At 32.0% G+C, this 20,970-nt stretch overlaps 1 protein-coding gene across 1 annotated transcript in view; it reads left to right on the top strand.

The window, feature by feature from the left end:
- Positions 1-3,902, top strand: part of LOC108904099 (transmembrane protein DDB_G0273707/DDB_G0273361-like) — a 59,705-nt gene extending 55,803 nt beyond the window's left edge. The window contains exon 3 of the mRNA XM_018706515.1: positions 3,822-3,902. Coding sequence (XP_018562031.1) covers positions 3,822-3,902 — 81 coding nt within the window. The remainder of the gene's footprint in view (positions 1-3,821) is intronic.
- Positions 3,903-20,970: the final 17,068 nt, after the last annotated feature.

Here is a 20,970-nt window from a genome sequence, read left to right as displayed (position 1 = left end):
TTCCTTAAATAATATTTTAATAAAAATACATAATATTGATAATTAGTTATATTTGTTACATAGTTTTATTTTTTTCTCTGTTTATTGGGTATTTTGCCATCTACGAAAAATTAAATGAAATATTAAATAAACTTTTGCTTCAAATGGAACACACGAAGTTTATTTTTATTAAACTACCTTTGCCTAACCAACAATCTCACGCTGAAACAAGCAGTACATGTGACTGTATCACGCTCATTAATTACATTTAGCGATTTGAAGAATCAAGGTTATTTCGTTTTCAAACCTGGGAATGACGTTTCTTTTTAAATAGATTTGACAGTTTAGATTTCAAAGTCGAAAGATAGTATTTATTGGATCTACTCATTATTTTGGAGAAAATTCTCAATGTATAAACATCAGACTAGATTATCACAAAACTTATACAAAAAGGTAAGAAATTGAGAAACCAGGAATTTTCGAAAACGCTTGGGAAAACGTTCCATAATTCAATGGCGTTCGGTCAAAATTTTGGAGAAGGAATATGACATTGCTAAAAGAAAATTAAAAGTTATCTTGATTAAACGGTGAGAGATATGTTACTCTGTAAATTTGGATTTTCGGCTACAAATACTAATAGTCCACAGTACAGGCCCCCTCTGGAAAGTTGATTATCACATACTTTATAACTCCTGAGGAGCTTCGTTTTGACGAGTCTACCACATTTTTCCTCTGCGACTTTTCTCGATTCCTCCGCTTTTCCACTCGGAAAGGTCCGAAAACATGGCAATTTCCCGGGGTCTTGAAAACTCAAGACCACATCTTTTATTTTCAGCTTAAGTAACTGGAAATTTTGTTGCAAATGCCGATTTAAATTTGTCCGACAGAAATTCCTCCGACATTGACGTGTCTACATGCCAAAATAACAGGGTATTGAAAATTAATTGTAAATAATTAATTCAGTCAAAAAGTATTGTTGTCCGACAAATTTCAAGCCGCGTTTTTTCAGTCCGACAGCTGGAAATCGGAATTTTCACGGGGTATGAAAAATCGATTACCACATATCTAATTTTCATTTTTTCCACTTTTAAATTTACTGTACAAAATAGTGATATAAGTGTCCGACGATTTAATGTCCGCAAATTATTAAAAAATCAATAAATCAATAAACGTGATGAAATTTAATTTTTTCACTCCAAAAATTTCATATTTATAAATGGTTATTAATTATTATTATGTAAATTATTATTTGTTTCAAATAAATAATTATAATATTGCTTATTTTATGCTTAAAAATTTAAAAGTTATAAACAAATGAAGTTATTTTTGAGGCGATTAATACTATCTTAGTGCATAATGCATTATTTCTAAATAAATTAATATTATACTTGATATAAAAATCCTTTTTTCTCTTTCAAGTTTTCATTCGCGTTTGTTATTTTTCTTTACAAAAATTTTCCTATTTTTCTAAAAGAAAATCCCAAAACTTTTGTGCATAATTTTTTTACACCATACATACTTTTTTTAAATCGTTTAATTCTTTTCTCGATATTTATTTGGCTAAATTGAGCATATAGAGATTTACAATTACAAGAATAAATTTATAAAGGGTGTTTCAGAAAGACCTCCCGTAGATAAAGGGGGTGATAGTATGATAAAAAATGATAATTTTTTGTATTATGAACTCTATGTCTATTTCCTCTTGTTTTCGAGATGCAGAGAGACAAAATAAAAATTTTTAAATAACATTTTTATGAAAATTTTGAAATAGTGCGAAATATTTTTAAATATTTAAGGGTGCCAAATACGCTAGTTTAATTAATTTTTGTATCTTTCATAGAAAGCGCTAGTTATGCTACATTCTTATTACAATTTAAGTTATATTTTTTTTAAGGTTAGTTTTTTTACCAGTCGGGCTCTAATTTCTATTGTACAATTTTATTTTCTAAAAATAATGTACTCTTGTTAGAACTTCCTAATGTGGACGATTTTCGAGAAAAAATGCTTTTAATTAAACTTTTACAATATTTCACTATAAAATAAGTGACTTTTTTAAGCTTGAGCTTTGAGAAGAGGAGATAGACATATAGTTCATATGACAAAAAATTCTTATTTTTTGTCGTCCTCACCCCCTGTATTTACGGGAGGTCTTTCTGAAACACCCTGTATTGTATATTTATATGGAATTTTGCTTAATACATGAAAATACCTTATTAAAAATTATAAATACATGTGCACATTTTTTACGAAATTTTTTTCATCATTTTTTGTCGGACTGACGATTTGCTGATATATTTTTGTCGGACATTACAATTTTTGCTTATAAAAAACACTTTTTCATACCCCGTGAAAATTCCGAATTCCAGCTGTCGGACTGAAAAAACGCGGCTTGAAATTTGTCGGACAACAATACTTTTTGACTGAATTAGTTATTTACAATTAATTTTACTAAAAATTACCTAAGTGGTAATTGATTTTCAATACCCTGTTATTTTGGCATGTTTCGACCGGTAGACACGTCAATGTCGGAGGAATTTCTGTAGGACAAATTTAAATCGGCATTTGCAACAAAATTTCCAGTTACTTAAGCTGAAAATAAAAGATGTGGTCTTGAGTTTTCAAGACCCCGGGAAATTGCCATGTTTTCGGACTTTTCCGAGTGGAAAAGCGGAGGAATCGAGAAAAGTCGTAGAGGAAAAATGTGGTAGATTCGTCAAAAGGATGCTCCTCAGGAGTTATAAAGTATGTGATAATCAGCTTTCCAGGGGGGTTTGTACTGTGGACTACAACAAAAATAAGTAATAAAATAGACATCATTATATGATGATATCTCTAGCTATGCAAGCAGACAAACAAATTTAAACTGTCAGACCTAATTAAAAAAGAAACGCTACTCTCATCTTTGATAACCAAAATATATTGATTTTTCGAAACGTTACTATATAGCCCGGTCAAAATAGACATTCAAGGTTACAATAATTCGCATAAAGCTGAAAATTGGTACGAATGTTGGGAACATCATTATAAATGAAATGTGAAAAGTCCCCATCGATCCCACATCTGCAAAAAAATTTATTCAAGATCAAAGTTCGCAAATATGGGTTTTTTACATTTTTCAGCCAAACGGTAAGTTTTATCATAAAAATAGACTAGACAAAAATTGCAGAGCATGCAATTATCTACAAATTGTTTTTACACTTTTTTCCTAAGAATCACCATTTCTGAGATATAGCGATCCAAAAAGTTCCATAATATGCACAAGTTTTCACGCCACCTATGAGGTAGAGTACTTGGCGCGTTTTTTAACGTGTTTTCCCGGTAACATAACATTGTATTAAATAAAAAATGGTACTCGTCGTATTCATCTGATTGATAATTATCTAATGGAACTTCAAGTGTAATGTCTCCTTCTTCTCCTCCTCCTCCTCCTCCTCCTCCTCCTCCTCCTCCNTTATAATTATCTAATGGAACTTCAAGTGTAATGTCTCCTTCTTCTCCTCCTCCTCCTCCTCCTTCTCCTCCTCTTCCTTCTTCTTCTTTTTCCTTTTGGATACAAGTAAATTGTTCTAACAGCGATGCATCAGATGTTTCCTCGCTGATATCTTAAGAATCCTCTTCTGATGGCGATTCAACATTGAAGCACGACTGGCCTTGACAACTGGTACATGCTAATGAACAAAACAATCCAACTTTTTTGCAGCCGCATTTAGCACTATACCCTTTTTTGCAATTGCAAAAAGGGGTGATCCAATGTTGAATCGCCATCAAAAGAGGATTCTTACGATATTAGCGAGGAGACATCTGATGCATCGCTCTTAGAACAATTTACTCGTATCCAACAGGAAGAAGAAGAAGAAGAAGAAGAAGAAGAAGAAGAAGAAGGAAGAGAAGGAGAAGAAGAATTACACTTGAAGTTCCATTAGATAATTAGACGAATAGTTTTCCCCAATTATTCATAATTCACACCGCTCTCATTATTTCCAATAGTACAATTTTTTATTCAGTACAATATTATTTAATTAAACAGGAGCACAATAGATTGTGGAATAGGCCTACCGGGGAAACAACGTTAAAAAAATGCGCCATGTACACTACCTCACAGGTGGAGTGGAAACGTGTGCATATTATGGAAAACACACTTTTTCAACTTTTTGAATCGCTATATCTCAGAAATGGTTATTCTTAGGAATAAAGTGTAAGAACAATTTTTATAGATAATGATCTACAATTCTGCCCTATTTTTATAATAAAACTTACCACTTGCCTGAAAAATGCAAAAAACCCATATTTGCGAAATTTGAGCTTGAATAAACTTTTTTGCATGTGTGGGATCGATGGGAACTTTTCACATTTCATTTATAATGGCGTTCCCAACATTCGTACCAATTTTCAGCTTTATGCGAATTATTGTAAGCTTACCCCTATTTTTTGAGTTACTTTCACCGGGTTATATAATTGAAGTGATAATATAACGCGGCATATTTTTTATTTGTATGTTCTTTTCAATGTGAGGTTAGATTAAGCAAAAATAGTTCAATAAAAATAACCCCTGACTGATCTTTCTGAAGAAAGGATTTAGGTACATATTTTAAATTTTTTTTACAAGTGACAAAACACCCAAAAAACAAAGGAAAAAAAATATTTATGTCTAAAATTTTATTTAGAAATATTTATTTTTAAGAATAACCTGCTACGTAAACAGGAAATGTACAGGGTTATAACTTTTTAATTGTCCTATACAGGATGTTTCTATTTTAAGAGTTACAGAAACGGGCAAAAATGTGCAATTTTATGCCGATCACGGATTCGTTTTTAAATTTAAAAAATTCCGAATAGTTCGGAAGATATTCGAGGAAAACCGATTTTATACTGTTTTTAGTCGTATTTCACTTGTTCTTCAAAATTTTTTGACGAAATAGTGTAGTCTGATATTAAATGAAGTGTGAAATCGATTTTTGCTGTCAGTATTAACATATCTCTAAAATTGTGTGCTGAGCGGTAGTTAACGTTTGTTTTTTTTATGGACGCCATATTAAATTTTTGCCTCATTAGAAGAAAGGGGAAAATTCTTTTTACAACGATGTATAATTTATGGGGTTTTCAAAAATAAATTACCAGGATATTGAATATAATTATAATTTTAGTGAAAAAGTCAAGTAGCCATGTGAAACATTTGAATTTTTCTATAAATTAATTTGATATGAATTATATGGTTAATTCAGACCATGAAGTACAAAGAGTAGCAGAAGTGTATGGGGACTATATGCCCTATTAATTTTTTAATAGGAATCGGAATTAAAAGATTCACTCTTTTACCATGTAACAGATCTACCATTTTGCTTCTAGTATTGAAACAATCAAAGAAGTAGTTAATATGAAATATCCTTTATTAACAATGTATACTTATAATATACTCCTAATAGACACATTGATTGGAGTTGTTCCCTTCTATTTTAGTATTAAAACACTAATAAATTTAACTCAAACCTATTTACGTATGCTTGCCTTCAAATTCTATGAAATACATTTTAAGATTTGAAAATAAAATTGATAAACAGTAACTGTGATATATTTAAAGCGCTATCTGGAACTTGATATTCTACCTTAGAAAAAAACTGAAACTTATAAAAAATTATTTATTTTTAACTTAAGTATTACGGCGAAAAAAATTCTGAATCGTTCTCATTTTGTAACAGAAAAAAAAAATCAATAAAATTCTGTGTTATAAAATTTTACGACATATTCCAAATAATAAAAATATACAAGGTTAGTCAAAAATAAGTAGGTACTAGTGAAATTAATTTCCAGCAAACTAGGAACTTGACAAACTGTTTCCAAATGATATTTTTGTCTTAAAACGTCGTTTTTTCGGCCATATATTTTCAAGTTGCTTTTCTGATAGCATATTCCGATTCTGCAGGACTTCTTATATATATTTTTACTTATTGCTTTTTCAAATAATTTAATAATAAAGGAGTAAACTTCAATAAATGATGGATATGAATTAGAAATAATTTTAAAATGCCTGACATAATCAAAATTTATTATCCCTTTGTTTGTTATATACATTTCAAATTCTTATTGTTGGCAAAAAAAGTATATATATATCCAACTGCAATTATGGAAATAAGAAAAAACTTACTGAAATTTCCTCCATTATACTGTTTGTGCTTATTATTTTCTTGTAGTTGGGTACATAAAAACTTTTTTGATTAGTCTCTTTATTAGGGTAGGTACGGCAATGTTAGCTTTTGATTTACAGTCCATATTCACAAGAAGTTGTTCAGTTTTGACAAATTTTCCTGAATTAGAAGTATATAATATCTTTGATAAGAGTTCATTAATTGACTTTGACCTTCGCTTGTAATTTCATTAAGAGCATTTTAACTTTTAATTATTATGAGCATAAATAGAGATGGAAATGTGTTTTTCAATGGTGGTAGCTAAAACATGAATTTATAATAAGCATCTCCGAATGATAATGAAATAGCGACTGATGAAAAATTTTGCGATTTAAAAATCGGAAATGTTTACTTTAGGGGTATAACTGGCATTAACAACGCAAATACTGGATTTAGATCTACTAACAAAACATATAAATGTTAAAGCTTAACCTGCTATTGCCAATATAATGGAAAACACGAATTTTATTACACATTTTAAAATTTCATATATTTTTAACATGTATGGACAAACAAATTTAAAACAATTTCAGTAACATGTGGGGGATCGCGGTACCCATACCAACGGATCAATAATTTTTTAACTGGTAGGTACTTTAGAGTAAGACCAGGCGAGCCTTTCTCCCGCGATAGACCGATTCTTAGCGATTCTTACCTTAGAGTTCAGTTTTGGGGCCCCTATTGTTTATTATATATGCGATATTCAATATCACGTCAAGAATAAGGCATCTTTCTACACAGATGATACTAAACTATACGCCAATCCTGATAGTGTGCCATCAACGAGACTTAACGTCCATTCCAACTAGTGCGATGAATGGCTACTTCCGCCAAATGCAGACAAGTGTGTTGTTCTCCATATTGGCCGTAGAAATCCCCATTGTGTGTATTCATTACATGGAAGTGTTAACAACAGTAACTTTTCACAATGATCTAGGTATCACAATAAATTCCAATTTGTTGTAGTCAGATCATGTAAAGTTTGTGTGTAAACGTGCTAACTCTAGCTATTTACTGCGAACGTCGCTCGCTAATTTATCGTTTGATGTGTCGTTTAAACTATACTGCAGTTATGTGAGGCCAATTCTTGAATACGTTGATTCTGTATGGTGCCCTGATCTCATCCGAGACCAGCAATCCTTAGGACGAGTTTGATTTTCCTAGGTGGAACGACTCTCCATGGTCCATCTCACAGACTTTCAGCAACGTCGTCTTCGAGGCGATTTAATTATGACATTTAACATTCTTAAATTTAATTTTGGTAACATGTCTTCAATCTACTCGTTGAATATTGATGATCGTCTCCGTGGTCATGAATTAAAGTTAAAAAAAAATTTTAAATATAGAGCAAGGCAATTATTCCTATTTAACAGAATTTTTACAATTTGGAACAATTTACCGGCTTCAATAATTGGCGCACCATCGCTTAATTCATTCAAAAGTAGACTGGATGCCCACCTTTTTTTAATAAATATTAGTTTAAGTTAATTCTTTAGTATATCATGTTTAGTATATTGAGCTGTAAATACTTTGTTAATTTTGGGTATAATAGAACTTAAGACCTCTGCCCTAAACTATATTGTAATAATAAATATAATAATAATAATAATAATAATAATAATAATAATAATAATAATAATAATAATTACTAAATAAAGTTAAAATTTATTGTCTCTTTTTTATTGTATTTATTGCAAATTATTGTTTGTAAACTGGCCATTTTTCTTTATTTAGCGAAGCGAAAGTATAAATGAATGCTTCATTTGTAATTTTGAAGGCGAGTGTTGCCTTGACCCAAACATCAAACCAAAGTACAACCCGTCTGTGATATTACCGATCTAAATGCCTTTTTTTATTTTACTCTTTTTGCCTATATTTGTGATGTGTTGAATTGCTGAAATGCGGTGAACGGTTTAATCCCGTGGGTTACTTTGTCATAAAAAAGTTTATAAATCATGTTGTGCGTCAGTGGAAATCATGGAGGCGTAAATAATTTTTCTGAGCGGTATTTAAAATATGTGTAGTCTGTAATAACGATGAAAATTTGTAAGACCACTTTAACTTAGCTAATAAGATACAGTAACCTACAGGTTGTTCAATTGGGGAACATGTAACGTTGGTAAAACATTATGAAAAATACAGAAATATCGTGAAAGTAATGTTTAATAAAATAGTCAACATGATTATTGCATAAAAAGGTAAATAAGTACACTGCCTTCATAAATACCCGAGTCTCACGTTATCAGATTTGTTTTGGCGTTCAGTAAATTTGATTTTCTTAAGTTGGTGCTTCAGAAACCACAAAGGAAACGTCTCCAACTGGGACCTTAGATCAAATCCAAGGATGTTCGTAATTGTTTGAACAATTTAGCAGTTTACTAATATATCTGTGCTTAGCTATAAATTAATCATTGTCTATTGAGTTGAAAAAAAATGCGACGTTTTTTAAATTTAATCGAAAGATGTTTTATTTGTTACATTCTCGTAGATTTGTGTAAAAATGCCGTTTAACCGGAAGAAGACATTTACTTTGATGGAATATTTTCGCAGTGGTACACGGATCGCAGACGGAAGTTGGTCTTACTTACTACTTTGCAGTCCTGCATCGAACAATTTTTGAAGCCTTCCTTATGCTAACATCGGACGTGATGTTTACTTCACAATGGTCTTCTCTTCACATTCAGTTGAATCAATTCCTTGGAAGTACAAACTGCTTTCACACATCCTTGCTATCTGGTCTTTCCTACTGCCACTTCAGGAATCCATTTTCTAGGATAAGTGAATCCCATATTGCCCATTAACATTAAAGTTGATGATTTGTCCGATACTTCTGTTCATTTTGGTTGAGTCCCTTATTCGTTTCAACTAGTAATCAATTTCAGACTTTCAACTAGTCATCATTTCGTTCTGTTCTTCTCATTGTCCATCAGTCGCAACTGCTCTTCTTCGGGACAAATTTACAAATTATTTTATCTCTGCTCGGTTGCAACGTGAAAATCTTTTGGGACGTATTCTTTTAAATACTGTCTTAATTGCCGATTAGCCTCAGCCAAGATCCTTTCTACCTTGCTTACTTTACTTTGTACAGTATTTGAAACATAATTGTTGCTTACTGGTTCCCTGTTATCTTGGTCTCTAGTTGCTATCTGCCTCACTCTGGTATGTCCCCTAATTTCTTGCTTCGCAGCCTCAAATTCCAAGGCATATGCCAGCTCTTCATCAGTTATTGTTTTCCATCTGGCTAATCGTAAGACTTGCTGTGTTTCGCATTTCCGAACAACGCCAATAAATAGGTATTGGTACAGGTTCAGGAGAACAACTAGCTGCTTCATAAAGTCCTGCGGGCCTGTTGGATATGCCAGGTGAACTATACTACTGTACCTCATTTGTTCTTTGGTCCTTATTGCTGTGCTCGTTTCTGAGTGTTGCACTAGGTCTTCATAATTGTTGTGTCCTCTTTCTCCTAACCGCCTAATATTTGTAAAACTTCTAAGACCTCACCCCTCAATGATACTACAAGGGCTGTAACTTTTTCAGTCCAGTTATTAACTGTCAGTCCAGTTATTAATGTCTGCGACATCAAACTGTTTCAGTTTAATTTGATAAGATTTGCCATCATAAACTGGGGCTTGAATTGTGGCTCAACCTTGATGTGATTGTTCAATTTTGACAGTTCCTATTTTTCTACTTTTTTCTTCCCTTACAACGGTAATCTATTCTTCCACTGCTTCTGTATGTTGTCGAATCAGTTATCTACATTTTCTAATCGGTTATCTGTTTTGGTTTCGATGTTACTTATTCTACTGCCTTGTTCATCTAAACGATTTTTTATGTCACTTTTGATTTCGTCTTTCATATCAGATTTTAGTGCATCTAGTGCACCCGGACTGTCTTCATATCAGATCTTAATGAAACCAGTTCATCTTGTGTTGTCTTTATGCCGGATTTTAGTGCATCCTACCTGTCATTAATTCATCCTGACTCATAAGCTGATTCATTGACTCCTCCATTCATGCAACTTCAGATCGTGTAATAACAGTTTGATATGCGCTTTGTTCAAGAATATTCTTTCAACAGAATACTCTTCCAACAGATGTGTCTCGCCATATCTTTACTTTGAGGTAACTAAAATCTAGTACTAGACAATTTTGCATGAGGAAATTATTAGTATCCGGATCAAAGTTTTCCTATATATAAGAAAAAGAGGGGCTCGAGCAGTATTTTATTGCATTTCAGTCATGATTTCCCCTCTAGATCAGATGAAAGATCTAAAGTAATGATAAAGTCGAGGTTTTTGTCCCTACCCTACTTTGTGAGCACCCTAAATGTAACTTTTCGACTTGTTGCGGATATAGTATTTATATGCTAATAATTGGGTCAGCCCAGTTTAAATTATTCCAAAGTAATAGTTGCCCGGATGACATTTGTTCTAACACAAACAGTGCCGTACATTTACATATAAATTACGTTTTAACACATTTTCAGCAACACTGTTAACGTTTTAAGGTATAGCGTTTAAGGCGAGCCGTTTGATTTTAGAACTATATTTTGCAAAATCGTTTTGATATAGACTAATTAAATATTTGTTGGATTAAAGGACAATATTTTATAGTTTCAGATGAATCTCTCGGAATTCCGAAAAAAATATAACTCAGTTTCCACTTCTTCATTCTCTTTTTCATTCTATGTCTTTCGTCAATTATTTTCTAAAAAAATATTTAGAGGTAATGTTAGAACATAAAAAATGAATGAAACATGAAAAATAAGTGAAATATTATGAAATTTATTCCATTATACTGTTTCACGCTTATTATTTTCTTGAAATATTATACATAAAAACTTTTTTTGATTAGATTCTTAATTAAGGTACACTGATGCTAGCGTTTGATTTACAGACCATATTCACAAAAAGCTGTTTTGTTTTGGCAAATTTTGCTGCCTTACAAGTAAATGTCTTTTATAAGACTTCATTAATTGACTTTGACCTTCGCTTACAAATTTATTAGTTATTTCACTTTTAATTATATACGCATAAACAGGGATAAAAAATATTTCTCAAGGTAGGGACATCATTATGAATTTTATAAGTGTGCTTCAAACGACATTAAAACAATGAGTGAATATTTTTGTTTAAATATAAAATATTCATTTAATGCGTTCTTATCTTTGATTTCCTTATAATATTACTTGTGTCCTATATAATAGTAATTCTACCAAGTATACAAAAATTAATGCAAACCATTTACAATCAATATTTAGCAAATATGTCCTATTCTTTACTTCGGCTCTACGCCTGCATAGACAAATATTCGCCAATTCAATGAATAGGTACTCTCTGGCGAAGCCTCGTTTGCGTTTCGATTTCGAACTTATTGGTCGTCATCAGCATGCCATAGGTGACACAATACTGCTTTTATAATTCAATATTGGTCAGAGCTACCGTCCGCAAATACGTTAGCTATCTTCCACAGTATAATCAGATTTATTTCGCCTAGTGCGACACTAGTCATGTTTCTGCAGATTAGTAGGTCGCTTTCTGCAAGTAGGTGTAAAGCAACGCTGTAAGTTTTGAATGGCAATGACAATTAAGAAATAGCGTACTTTGTAGATGTAATATATGGAATTTTCTATACAGGGTCTAACTTTGAGTGGATGTCATATTTATACAGGGCTACTGTTCTAACTTTTTTTTAGTAATTTTCATACCCCGCCTCTGGACAAACTAGTGTGATTTCATACAATGACGCGTTTTAGTCGCAGCGCATGCACAATTGAAAACTGGGCTATGTATTGTTATCAAATCTCCTGATTCTTATAGCATGTTGAAATTTTGGAGCTAACCTTCGATGATCCTCCTCTAGTCGAAAATTAAATTAAAAATGTGACGATATATTCGTCCATTCCTGTTACGCCGAATTAACGTGGCAGTTTGTTTTTAACGGGTTTACCATCTCGTCATATAATACCACATGCGAAGACAATTGGCGGTAGCTGATTTTTAAAGGGAAGATATAGCATGTAAACAGGACAACGGGGGTTAACTTTCGTTACAAGGTCGGATTCTGCTTAAATTTAAACTGTTCATGGTTTAATTTTGTTGTTATTTTAATCATTTTGGAATAATTTATTATGTCTACCACCGATTTACTTTAAAAACAAGTCGCTAAATTATATAAAACCAATCAGTTTGCTAAATTATTTTCCATAACTTCACACAATGTAATTGGTTTATAAACAAGTGGCAACACTGTGGGAATACAACTTTATAAGTAAATATCGGGATTTAAATATTTTCAGAAAATGAGTGAACTGTTTTCACCTCTATATTACTTCATCTAAAGAATGTAATTTTAGAAATTTCGCCATATGTTATTCACTTACATTAATCTTTAAGCGATCTTGAGTCCATGCACATTTGATGTATATAGTTATTATAAGTGCATGTCTAGACATAGTTTTTTAAATTCATATCGGAGATAGTTTCAGTCGCACATTGCGCACCATATTTTAGTAAATGGTGATAGATGGATGTACGAGTATCCAAGGAAACTAGTGAGGGAAAAATTATATGAGTAAGTCAACTTTGCTTTTACTTTATATTAATATAATTTCATGTATTTACAAACATATTATCAAAACAGCTTTCCATAGACTTCCATCGTAAAAAATACCTATTTTCACAAAATAAACAAATTCCACCTTGTAAGTGAAATTAATTCATAATCAACTTGTTGCATATGAAACAGCGTCTGCAATATTCACTAGAACGTGGATTCACGCCTCAACATTTACTGCTGTGCATCAGGTAGAAAACGTAACATTAAAAAAGTAGCTCTTTTGAAAGAGGAACCTACCTCGATAAATAATTAAGTCATTCCATCAAAATTAGGTACACTTTTCTTTTAGTGTTCAGCGAGATTACTAGTACAGGCTGATTCACTATATTTTTAACCCCCCCCTTTAACCTTTTTGTTCTAAGACTTATAAAAAAAGTGTGAAATACAAAAGTTGCACGATTTTCTATGAAGTTTACAAAAATGATAGTATAAAAACAAATGAAGTCCAAACAAAATGGCAGCGGATGTTAACTTTGTTAATTTAAATGGAACACCCTGTATATACATATTTGGATAGAACGTTCACTGTCGAGTATAGTCATATATAGTTTGATGGGTCCATCTCTTGCAACAAGCGAGATAATATTAAAAAACGAAAAGAAGTTTTTTTTTAAGAAAATGAGACATTTTGTAATTGTTAGACTTCTCTCAGGCATTTCTGCTTTTTTCCAATTACGAAATGATTTACAGATTTAGTTATAATATATTTTGACATATCGGTGATACGGTCCAAAATGCGTATAGGTATTTTAACTAAATCTCTCTAATTAGATCGTGCGAGGCCTAATTATTCATGGACAATTATATGGTAGGTCGTGACAGTAAGATGTAGTAATATAACATTGTTATTAATTGACAGTTTGTATTATCATTTAATTAAAATGAGTTACACAGAAGTAGAAAATTGAAAAATTGTAGGTATTAAAATAGAGTAAATTATTCCCCATACTCCATTTTAATTAAATAATAATACAAACTGTCAAACAATAACAATGTTGTCATCATAACATCACCTATCACTGTCACAGCCTACCATATAACATTGTCCATGTGTAAATAGGCTTCTCACGGCCTAATTAGTGAGATTTAGTTAAAATACCAAGCGCATTTTGGACCATATTAATGTACGATATGTCAAAATATATTACAACTAAATCTGTAAATCCTTACGTAATTGGAAAAAAGGCAGAAATGCCTGAAAGAGGTCTAACAATTATGAGATGTCTTATTTTCTTAATAAAAAAACCTTCTTTTCGTTTTTTAATATTATCTCGCTTATTGTTGGAGATGGACCCAATAAACCCTATATGACTATGCTCGACAGGAAACGTTCTATCCAAATATATAAAAATATATAGGGTGTTCCATTTAAATTAACAAAGTTAACATCCGCGGCCATTTTCTTTGCACTTCATTTGTACTATCATTTTCGAAAACTTCATAAAAACTCGAGCAACTTTTGTGTTTCACATTTTTTTTATAACTCTTAAAACAAAAATAGTTAATAGGGTTGTCAAGATATAGTGGATCAAAAAAAAATTTTGTGTGGTAACGTATTACGTACGTAAATTTTAGTATTCTGTTTGGTCTTTTCGGTCTTTGTAAAAATATACATTCCAGCCTTGAAACTTTTTAACATAATTTTACTTTTAATTAACTGAAAGCTTTAATTTGGAGGGTATTTTGTCACAATTAAATAAATGAACCCCAAAGCCAAAAGAATCGGTCCCGAGTTCGTTTAATTGAATTTTGTTTTTGATAATGAAAAAAGAAAAGAGTGTTTCCAATGTAAAGTGGCACAAAGTACGGAATACAAAAATTTTACTCAATGGAAACTTGAATTTTACAGAACAAACCTTTTCCGTTACAAAAACTGTAATAATATTTAAAATTAACTACGATTTAAATTTTAGTAGTCTATAAATTTTATGTATGATGATCATGACAATGATGACAATGAAGATAATAAACCAATTTAAAATTTTTCGTTTGAGTTAATTTAATAATAAACTAATTTAAACATTTTTATTTAGTTAATTTATCTAAACTCGCTTTTATATAATTTCATATTTGGTATATTTTGTTTCTGAAGACACAAGTTATAGCGACTAAATTTATTTAAATATATCTGAGGATGTTTGATCTGTATTGATAAAACTTGGACTAATATGTATAGACAAATATCTCGGTTGGACTCGATTATTTAAAGGGAATAAAAAACTACTACGTCCACGTCGTTATTCCTGGGTATTACTAAAAGTAGTTAATAATTATACAGTTGTTTGACCTTAAAATGACCTTGATATCTGATCTTGTTCTTGAGGTTAACTTTATATCTTATTGTAAAACTTCTCGTTCTTGTAATTTCCGAGGTCAAAAAAGAAGGTCCCTTTTAAAATTTGAATTTGATCTTCAAACGACTCAAGTCAAGGTCAAGGTCATTTTTAAAGTCATGTCAAAATAGCCCTCTACAACTTTTGTATGAAACATTTTTTTAAAAAAGTGATCCAAACATGGCCAAAATATTGGTTAAATCGAAAAAATAATAGGAACAAAGTTTTTATTTTTCTTACCAGGTCTATAAATACCTCTTCCGTTCTAGATCGGAAATCATAATGGTGCCCTACAATATTTGTCTGAAACTTTTTTCAAAATAATCGAGTCCAATTGAGATAATATTTTGTCTCAAGATAAATGCTCCACCCTGTATAGTAATAATTAGGCTGTATAATATTTGTCAGTCAAAGACGAAGATACTGATAGGCACTGTCACGATCATGGAAATATCTGCGCCACTGAGTATTTTGAAAATTAAATAAATATAAATAAAAAATAAATAAGAAATAAACGGAAAACGCTTTATACACTTTATTAAAAAAAATAGTTATTTTAGAATTATATTTTTAAATTTAAAATAAGTTTATTATAGAGTTAAATAAATCTTAAACCACTAGAAAATTATCGATTTTGTTCGAAATTCATTTAAATGTAATGTAATTATTATCAAAACTAAAAAAAATATGTATACATTTTTAGTTCTCTAAAATAGATAGGCATAATTCCCAAAGAAGAATAAAATTTCAAATTTTTCTCTTAGAAGTGCCATCAGAAATTAAGTGCATTAATTTCCAAGACATTCAGTGGCGTCGAAATTTCGAGGTTCTTAGTATCAGTACCTACCAACACCTGCCATGCAGTTGTTTATGTATTCAGAATTGTTTTTCCTTAATTTGTTAAACCACTATGTAATGTGTAAATATGTAATAAATGCCATTTTAACTTAAACACCCTGTATATCGAAAACCACTAGTTTTAGACGCTTGATTCAGTAAAAAATTTGTTTTAAAATAAACTTAATAAACCTGTTGAAGTTATAACACATATATTTAAAAAAACTTCCTGTATATTTCAAGTATTCTTCTAAAATCAACTTAAAATAGTCCTCTTTGATCCAAAATTTAACTTTCACTAATGTTAAATTATTCAATGACTTTCCTCTTTCCTCACTTAAATTTTCATGAGATATACTACCTAAGCTTTAAAATTACATCAAAGCTATACAGACAAGGTTTGTTTGAAGAAAAAAGAGCTGTAGCAGAATTTTTAGACCTAAAAGTCAATATATCATTTATTTTAAATAGACCGATCAAAATAACTCATTTAGAGGGAAAAAAAAAGAAAATTGTTACCTGGACTTTTATAAGTGGAAATGGTAAAGGGGCTTATGATAAACGAAAAAAATAATAAATGCGTGAGCAGGGGCGGTGGAGGGTTGATTACTGTACAAAAATAAAGTTTTGGGTCAAACAATGAGACACAGTTTTTTTTTATTTTTTTCCGTAGAACTGAATGGTGTAATCAGTTTTTGAATGTTTTTTAATTTAAATAAATTATCAACAATAACTGAAAAATTCATTGTTGCAAGTCATTTTTTACTTTTTTGCATTTTTGAGCATGTTTTTGAAATGTTATTACAGATTTTTTTATTTCACCAAAGAGTATATGTCAAAATGAAAAAAATGATTACCGGCAGAAGTCTGTATGATGATTTTTTTAAGTAGAATTTTTCTTTGAAAAAAAAGTGTTTCGGGCCGAAAAAATTGATTTTTTCGGAACTTTTTTGTTTTTTTTATCTAAAAAAATTTGAGGTTATTTAAGACAGAGAAAGGTATTCTTTCACCAAGTTTCGTCAAAATTAAATTATTTTTGCGGAAATGAGAAATAAAAACGAAAAATCAGAAAAAAAACTGTTTTTCGCATTTTTCTCGGAAATTTTGAGGTTATGTTAAAAAGTGACTTCTACAAAAGTTGTAGGTTTTTGCATGATCTACAACTTTTGTATTGAATACTTTTTTGTTTGACGTCAACTTTCGCCAGAAATCCCAATGATACAATTTTTCATAACTTTTCAACCCCCCAAATCAACCCTCTGCCGCCCCTGCTCACGCATTTATTTTTTTTAAGGTTTATTATAAGCCCTTTTACCATTTCCACTTATAAAAGTTCAGGTAACGATTTTTTTCTCCAAGTGTAATTTGGTTGGACTAAAAGTATACCTATTTCTGCAGTTAACTAACATATATTTTTTTATCCAGTAAGTAATTGATAACAATGATAATAAACCTCCGTTAATTTTTTACAAAGAATGTGCAGTATCGTAGGAATTAAAAAAGGGTGTTTTTAATTTTCATGTTTTATTTTCAGTCCGGATGGAGCAAAAATAGAAAGTTTTTCACATTGCCACAGTATAAATCCGGTTTAATGTTCTTCACTATCTAAACCCTTTTCATTACATCTTTTATTGTGTTTAGCAGTGCAACATTTTTGAAATTAAAATCGTGAAAATGCGTTTGGTAGTATAATAGAAGTTTACATATTGATTTATGTTTCCATGTTCGCTTTTAAAGCTGTTTTTTTTTTGTTACGAGACAGTACACCTTTTCACAATTGTGTATACAATGTGGGATAACCTGATTTATCGCCTTTACTTAACTTTACATTTCAGAGCCTGATATCTGCTGTTCAACTCAAACTAAACGTGTGACAACTACAAAAAGGAAACGTGTGTATTTGTTTCAGCAAATGTTTTATTGCGTTCAAAAGTGATAGAATCTTAAAACATGCTCAATGTACGGTGCGCTCCTAAAATTAATCTTCGAACATGTCTGATATTTTTAGTTTTAGTCATTTATATTGCGACGAAGTGATTTTCAATTTTATTTAAATAAATGTATACTACCGCACTGTCATATGCATCTTTTGACATCATCTGAATTAACCCGACAAGACGCGAGCGCGAAATTGCTGGCGCACTTAGTCCGTCTAGCAGTTGAAGGTAAGAAGCAGTACTTAGCCACCATCAATTGAGAGCAGTCGAGTCCGTCACGAGCCCCAGCAGTAGAACGTCACCGCCTGAGAAGATTGTGCAACCGCCACCGTTCACCGTAGAAGCCTGGAAATTAGGCAAAGTGGGAAATTCAGTTCATTTCCACCCGTCGCAGCGAGGAGTCCAGTCCGCAACACTAGGAAGACCGTCATCTGGTAAGAATTTAAGTCCAGCTTGTAAAGACTGCACAACCGCCACTGTCCGTTGCAGAAGCTTGGCAGAACTGTTTCAGAAGTTCAGTTGGCAGCCGACAGCCAGCGAGTCCTTTCGGTCCTTCACCACCTCCAGCAGTGGAAAATTTGCCGTTGGCAGTTTAGCCGTATTAGAAGATCAGTACACATCCAGCCTTCGCAGTGAGCAGTCCAGTCCGTCACCAGCCAAAGGAAAAGAGTGGTCTGGCGTCCGAGGAAACCGCCATCGTTCAGGCGTCATAGTGACCGATGCACTTCGCGTTGACGGACGAACAAAATGATAACGTTCAATATGATATTTTTTGAATTAGTAAAATAAATGATATACAAAGTTCGCTTTAAATCACATTGACACCACTTTGTCGCCATTCTATTGCTACACCACGTTCTTTGCAGGGGCTTTATACAATTCAAACAGCAATATATTTGGAATGTAATCCATGTACTGGTAAGGGTCCCTTCCTGATTACTGAATTGCAAGATACCAAGGTCGACGTTTGGTCCTTCAAGGTCCACAGAGGTCCTGTAGTTTGGAAAAAACATGTTCAAATTTATGAATAACGCGATTTTCGGCAAAACCATGGAGAATATTAGAAAATATTCCATCGTTAAACTAGTAACAAAATGAACGGATCGCTTCGGGGCAGAGGCGTTGATATAAAAACCTGAGTTTAAATCGGCCACTACTTTTAAAGAAAATTTGGTTGCGATTGAACTGAACAAGACCGAGGTCTTGTTTAATAAACCTATAGATGTTGGCATGTCTATTTTGGATCTTGCTAAAACCTTGCACTACTTTGCTCATCATTGGATTGTAGTTGCCTGCAATGGGCGATGGACTTGTAGTCTGACGTGGTAGTGTGGTTTTGTATTGCGGTTACCCAGTTTTAATTTTGCATTTTTCGGAGTTTCTATTTTTCGAAATCGAAACTGGGGCCTTCCAGCCGTGTTGGTTGCTCGGCTCTAGTGTTTATGGACGGCTGGGAGCTTCGTAAAGAACTTTGGCGGAAATTTTCGAAACATAGTAGGAAATGTTATTTTCCGCGCCGCACCCTTTATTTCTCGTGGAGGGTAATCTCGCTCCCCTCGAACATGTGTCTCTACTTTGGCTGAGCGTAGAGTAACTGGAGACGGCCTCGTAGTTCCGATTAGAATGTTGAGGGAAAATTTGAAATCAGTTCGGAACTTCGAGACTGTATATATTGACCAAATCGAATCCTTAAGAGAAAGTTTGCAATAAATTTAACGAAATATACGTATTTAATTCCGTTTTAGAACGAAAATCTCAACGAGATACCCATTTTATCGTATAATTTTAGTAATATATTCACAAAGACGAAGGTAGTACCTACGCAAACCTACTCTCGGATGGAAGCTTTCATAACGAGAGGTGTTAAAAAACGTTGAATATACACTCGTGAAAAATTAATCATTACGGCAACGTACAACCCCCGCTTTAAATAATAATATAATATGAACGGTGTGCTGTAACAGTATTTTTTTCTGTCTGAAACAGTAACCTGGAAAAATTAATGAAAATTACATTTTATGAGGCTCAAAGGAAACCTTGTAAAATTAACTTAAATTAACTGTAAATTAACAATTTGGCTTGATTGAAGTTAGGTGCGTAATGGGTATGGAGAAAATAAGTTTTATCGCGTTTTTCCCGACACACCTGCTTTCTTCAAAATACGTCACGGATTCTCATGAAGTACAAGCATAATGTATGTGGGTCACCCTACAGGTGCCTAATACCATGAATAACCATGAAAAGCTGACAATGCCATTATTAGACATGGTGGTGTCTTGCAAGGGTTTGTTTAGCAAATAAAAAGTTAATAAGTATTTTTGTTATACATATATTGTCTTTAAATTCCAGAAGCAAATCCATAAACACATAATTACGTAATCTAAATATTTTTCTGGATATTTATTTATTTACTTATTTATGCATGCATTTCATTATTCCAGAGCCTTCAAAACTGATTACAAGCCACGTGGACAGTAATTTTATTTACTTCGATAACAACGTACTTCCACATATAACAGAATACTAATGATTTTATAAACTAGTCCTGTAATATGTAATGTGAATACTGTAGATTGGTATCTCAGTGATAGAAACCAAACACAAGCAGTGTTTCAAGCGGATGCTCCGAGAACTATTTCTTAAAAGCGGGAAATTGAAGTAACTAGACAATTTATTCTGGATTCTTTATTTCTCTAGCACCGTTCTTCATTTATTTTCACTTTTGCACTTGACGCACTATTTTCATTCAACTTATTGTTCAAATTGATACTACAGGAGGACGATATACTCAGTGTGTATTGAATGCAAAAGGAAAAATAAATATGAAACTAAGTAAATTGTTTTTTTTTAATAAAATAAAAATAAATAAATAAAAATGATGGTTGCTATAACAATAATTATTTATTTGTCATTTTATTTATTCATTTGATTCTTGGCATTGAAGTGCTAAGAGCATCATTTTGTAGACTTCGAGAAGAAGGTAACTCCGCTCCAAAAAGGCCATTCGTCCTACTGAAGTGAATCTGCAAAATGAAGAAGATGTAATAGATGCTGTCATTGTAATCTTCATTTATAACCAAATTTT

This window comes from Anoplophora glabripennis, unplaced genomic scaffold, assembly GCF_000390285.2.
Source record: "Anoplophora glabripennis isolate ALB-LARVAE unplaced genomic scaffold, Agla_2.0 scaffold106, whole genome shotgun sequence".
Lineage (NCBI taxonomy): Eukaryota > Metazoa > Arthropoda > Insecta > Coleoptera > Cerambycidae > Anoplophora > Anoplophora glabripennis.
Note: the sequence above shows the minus strand (reverse complement) of the source record. Positions and strands in the feature narration are given on the sequence as shown.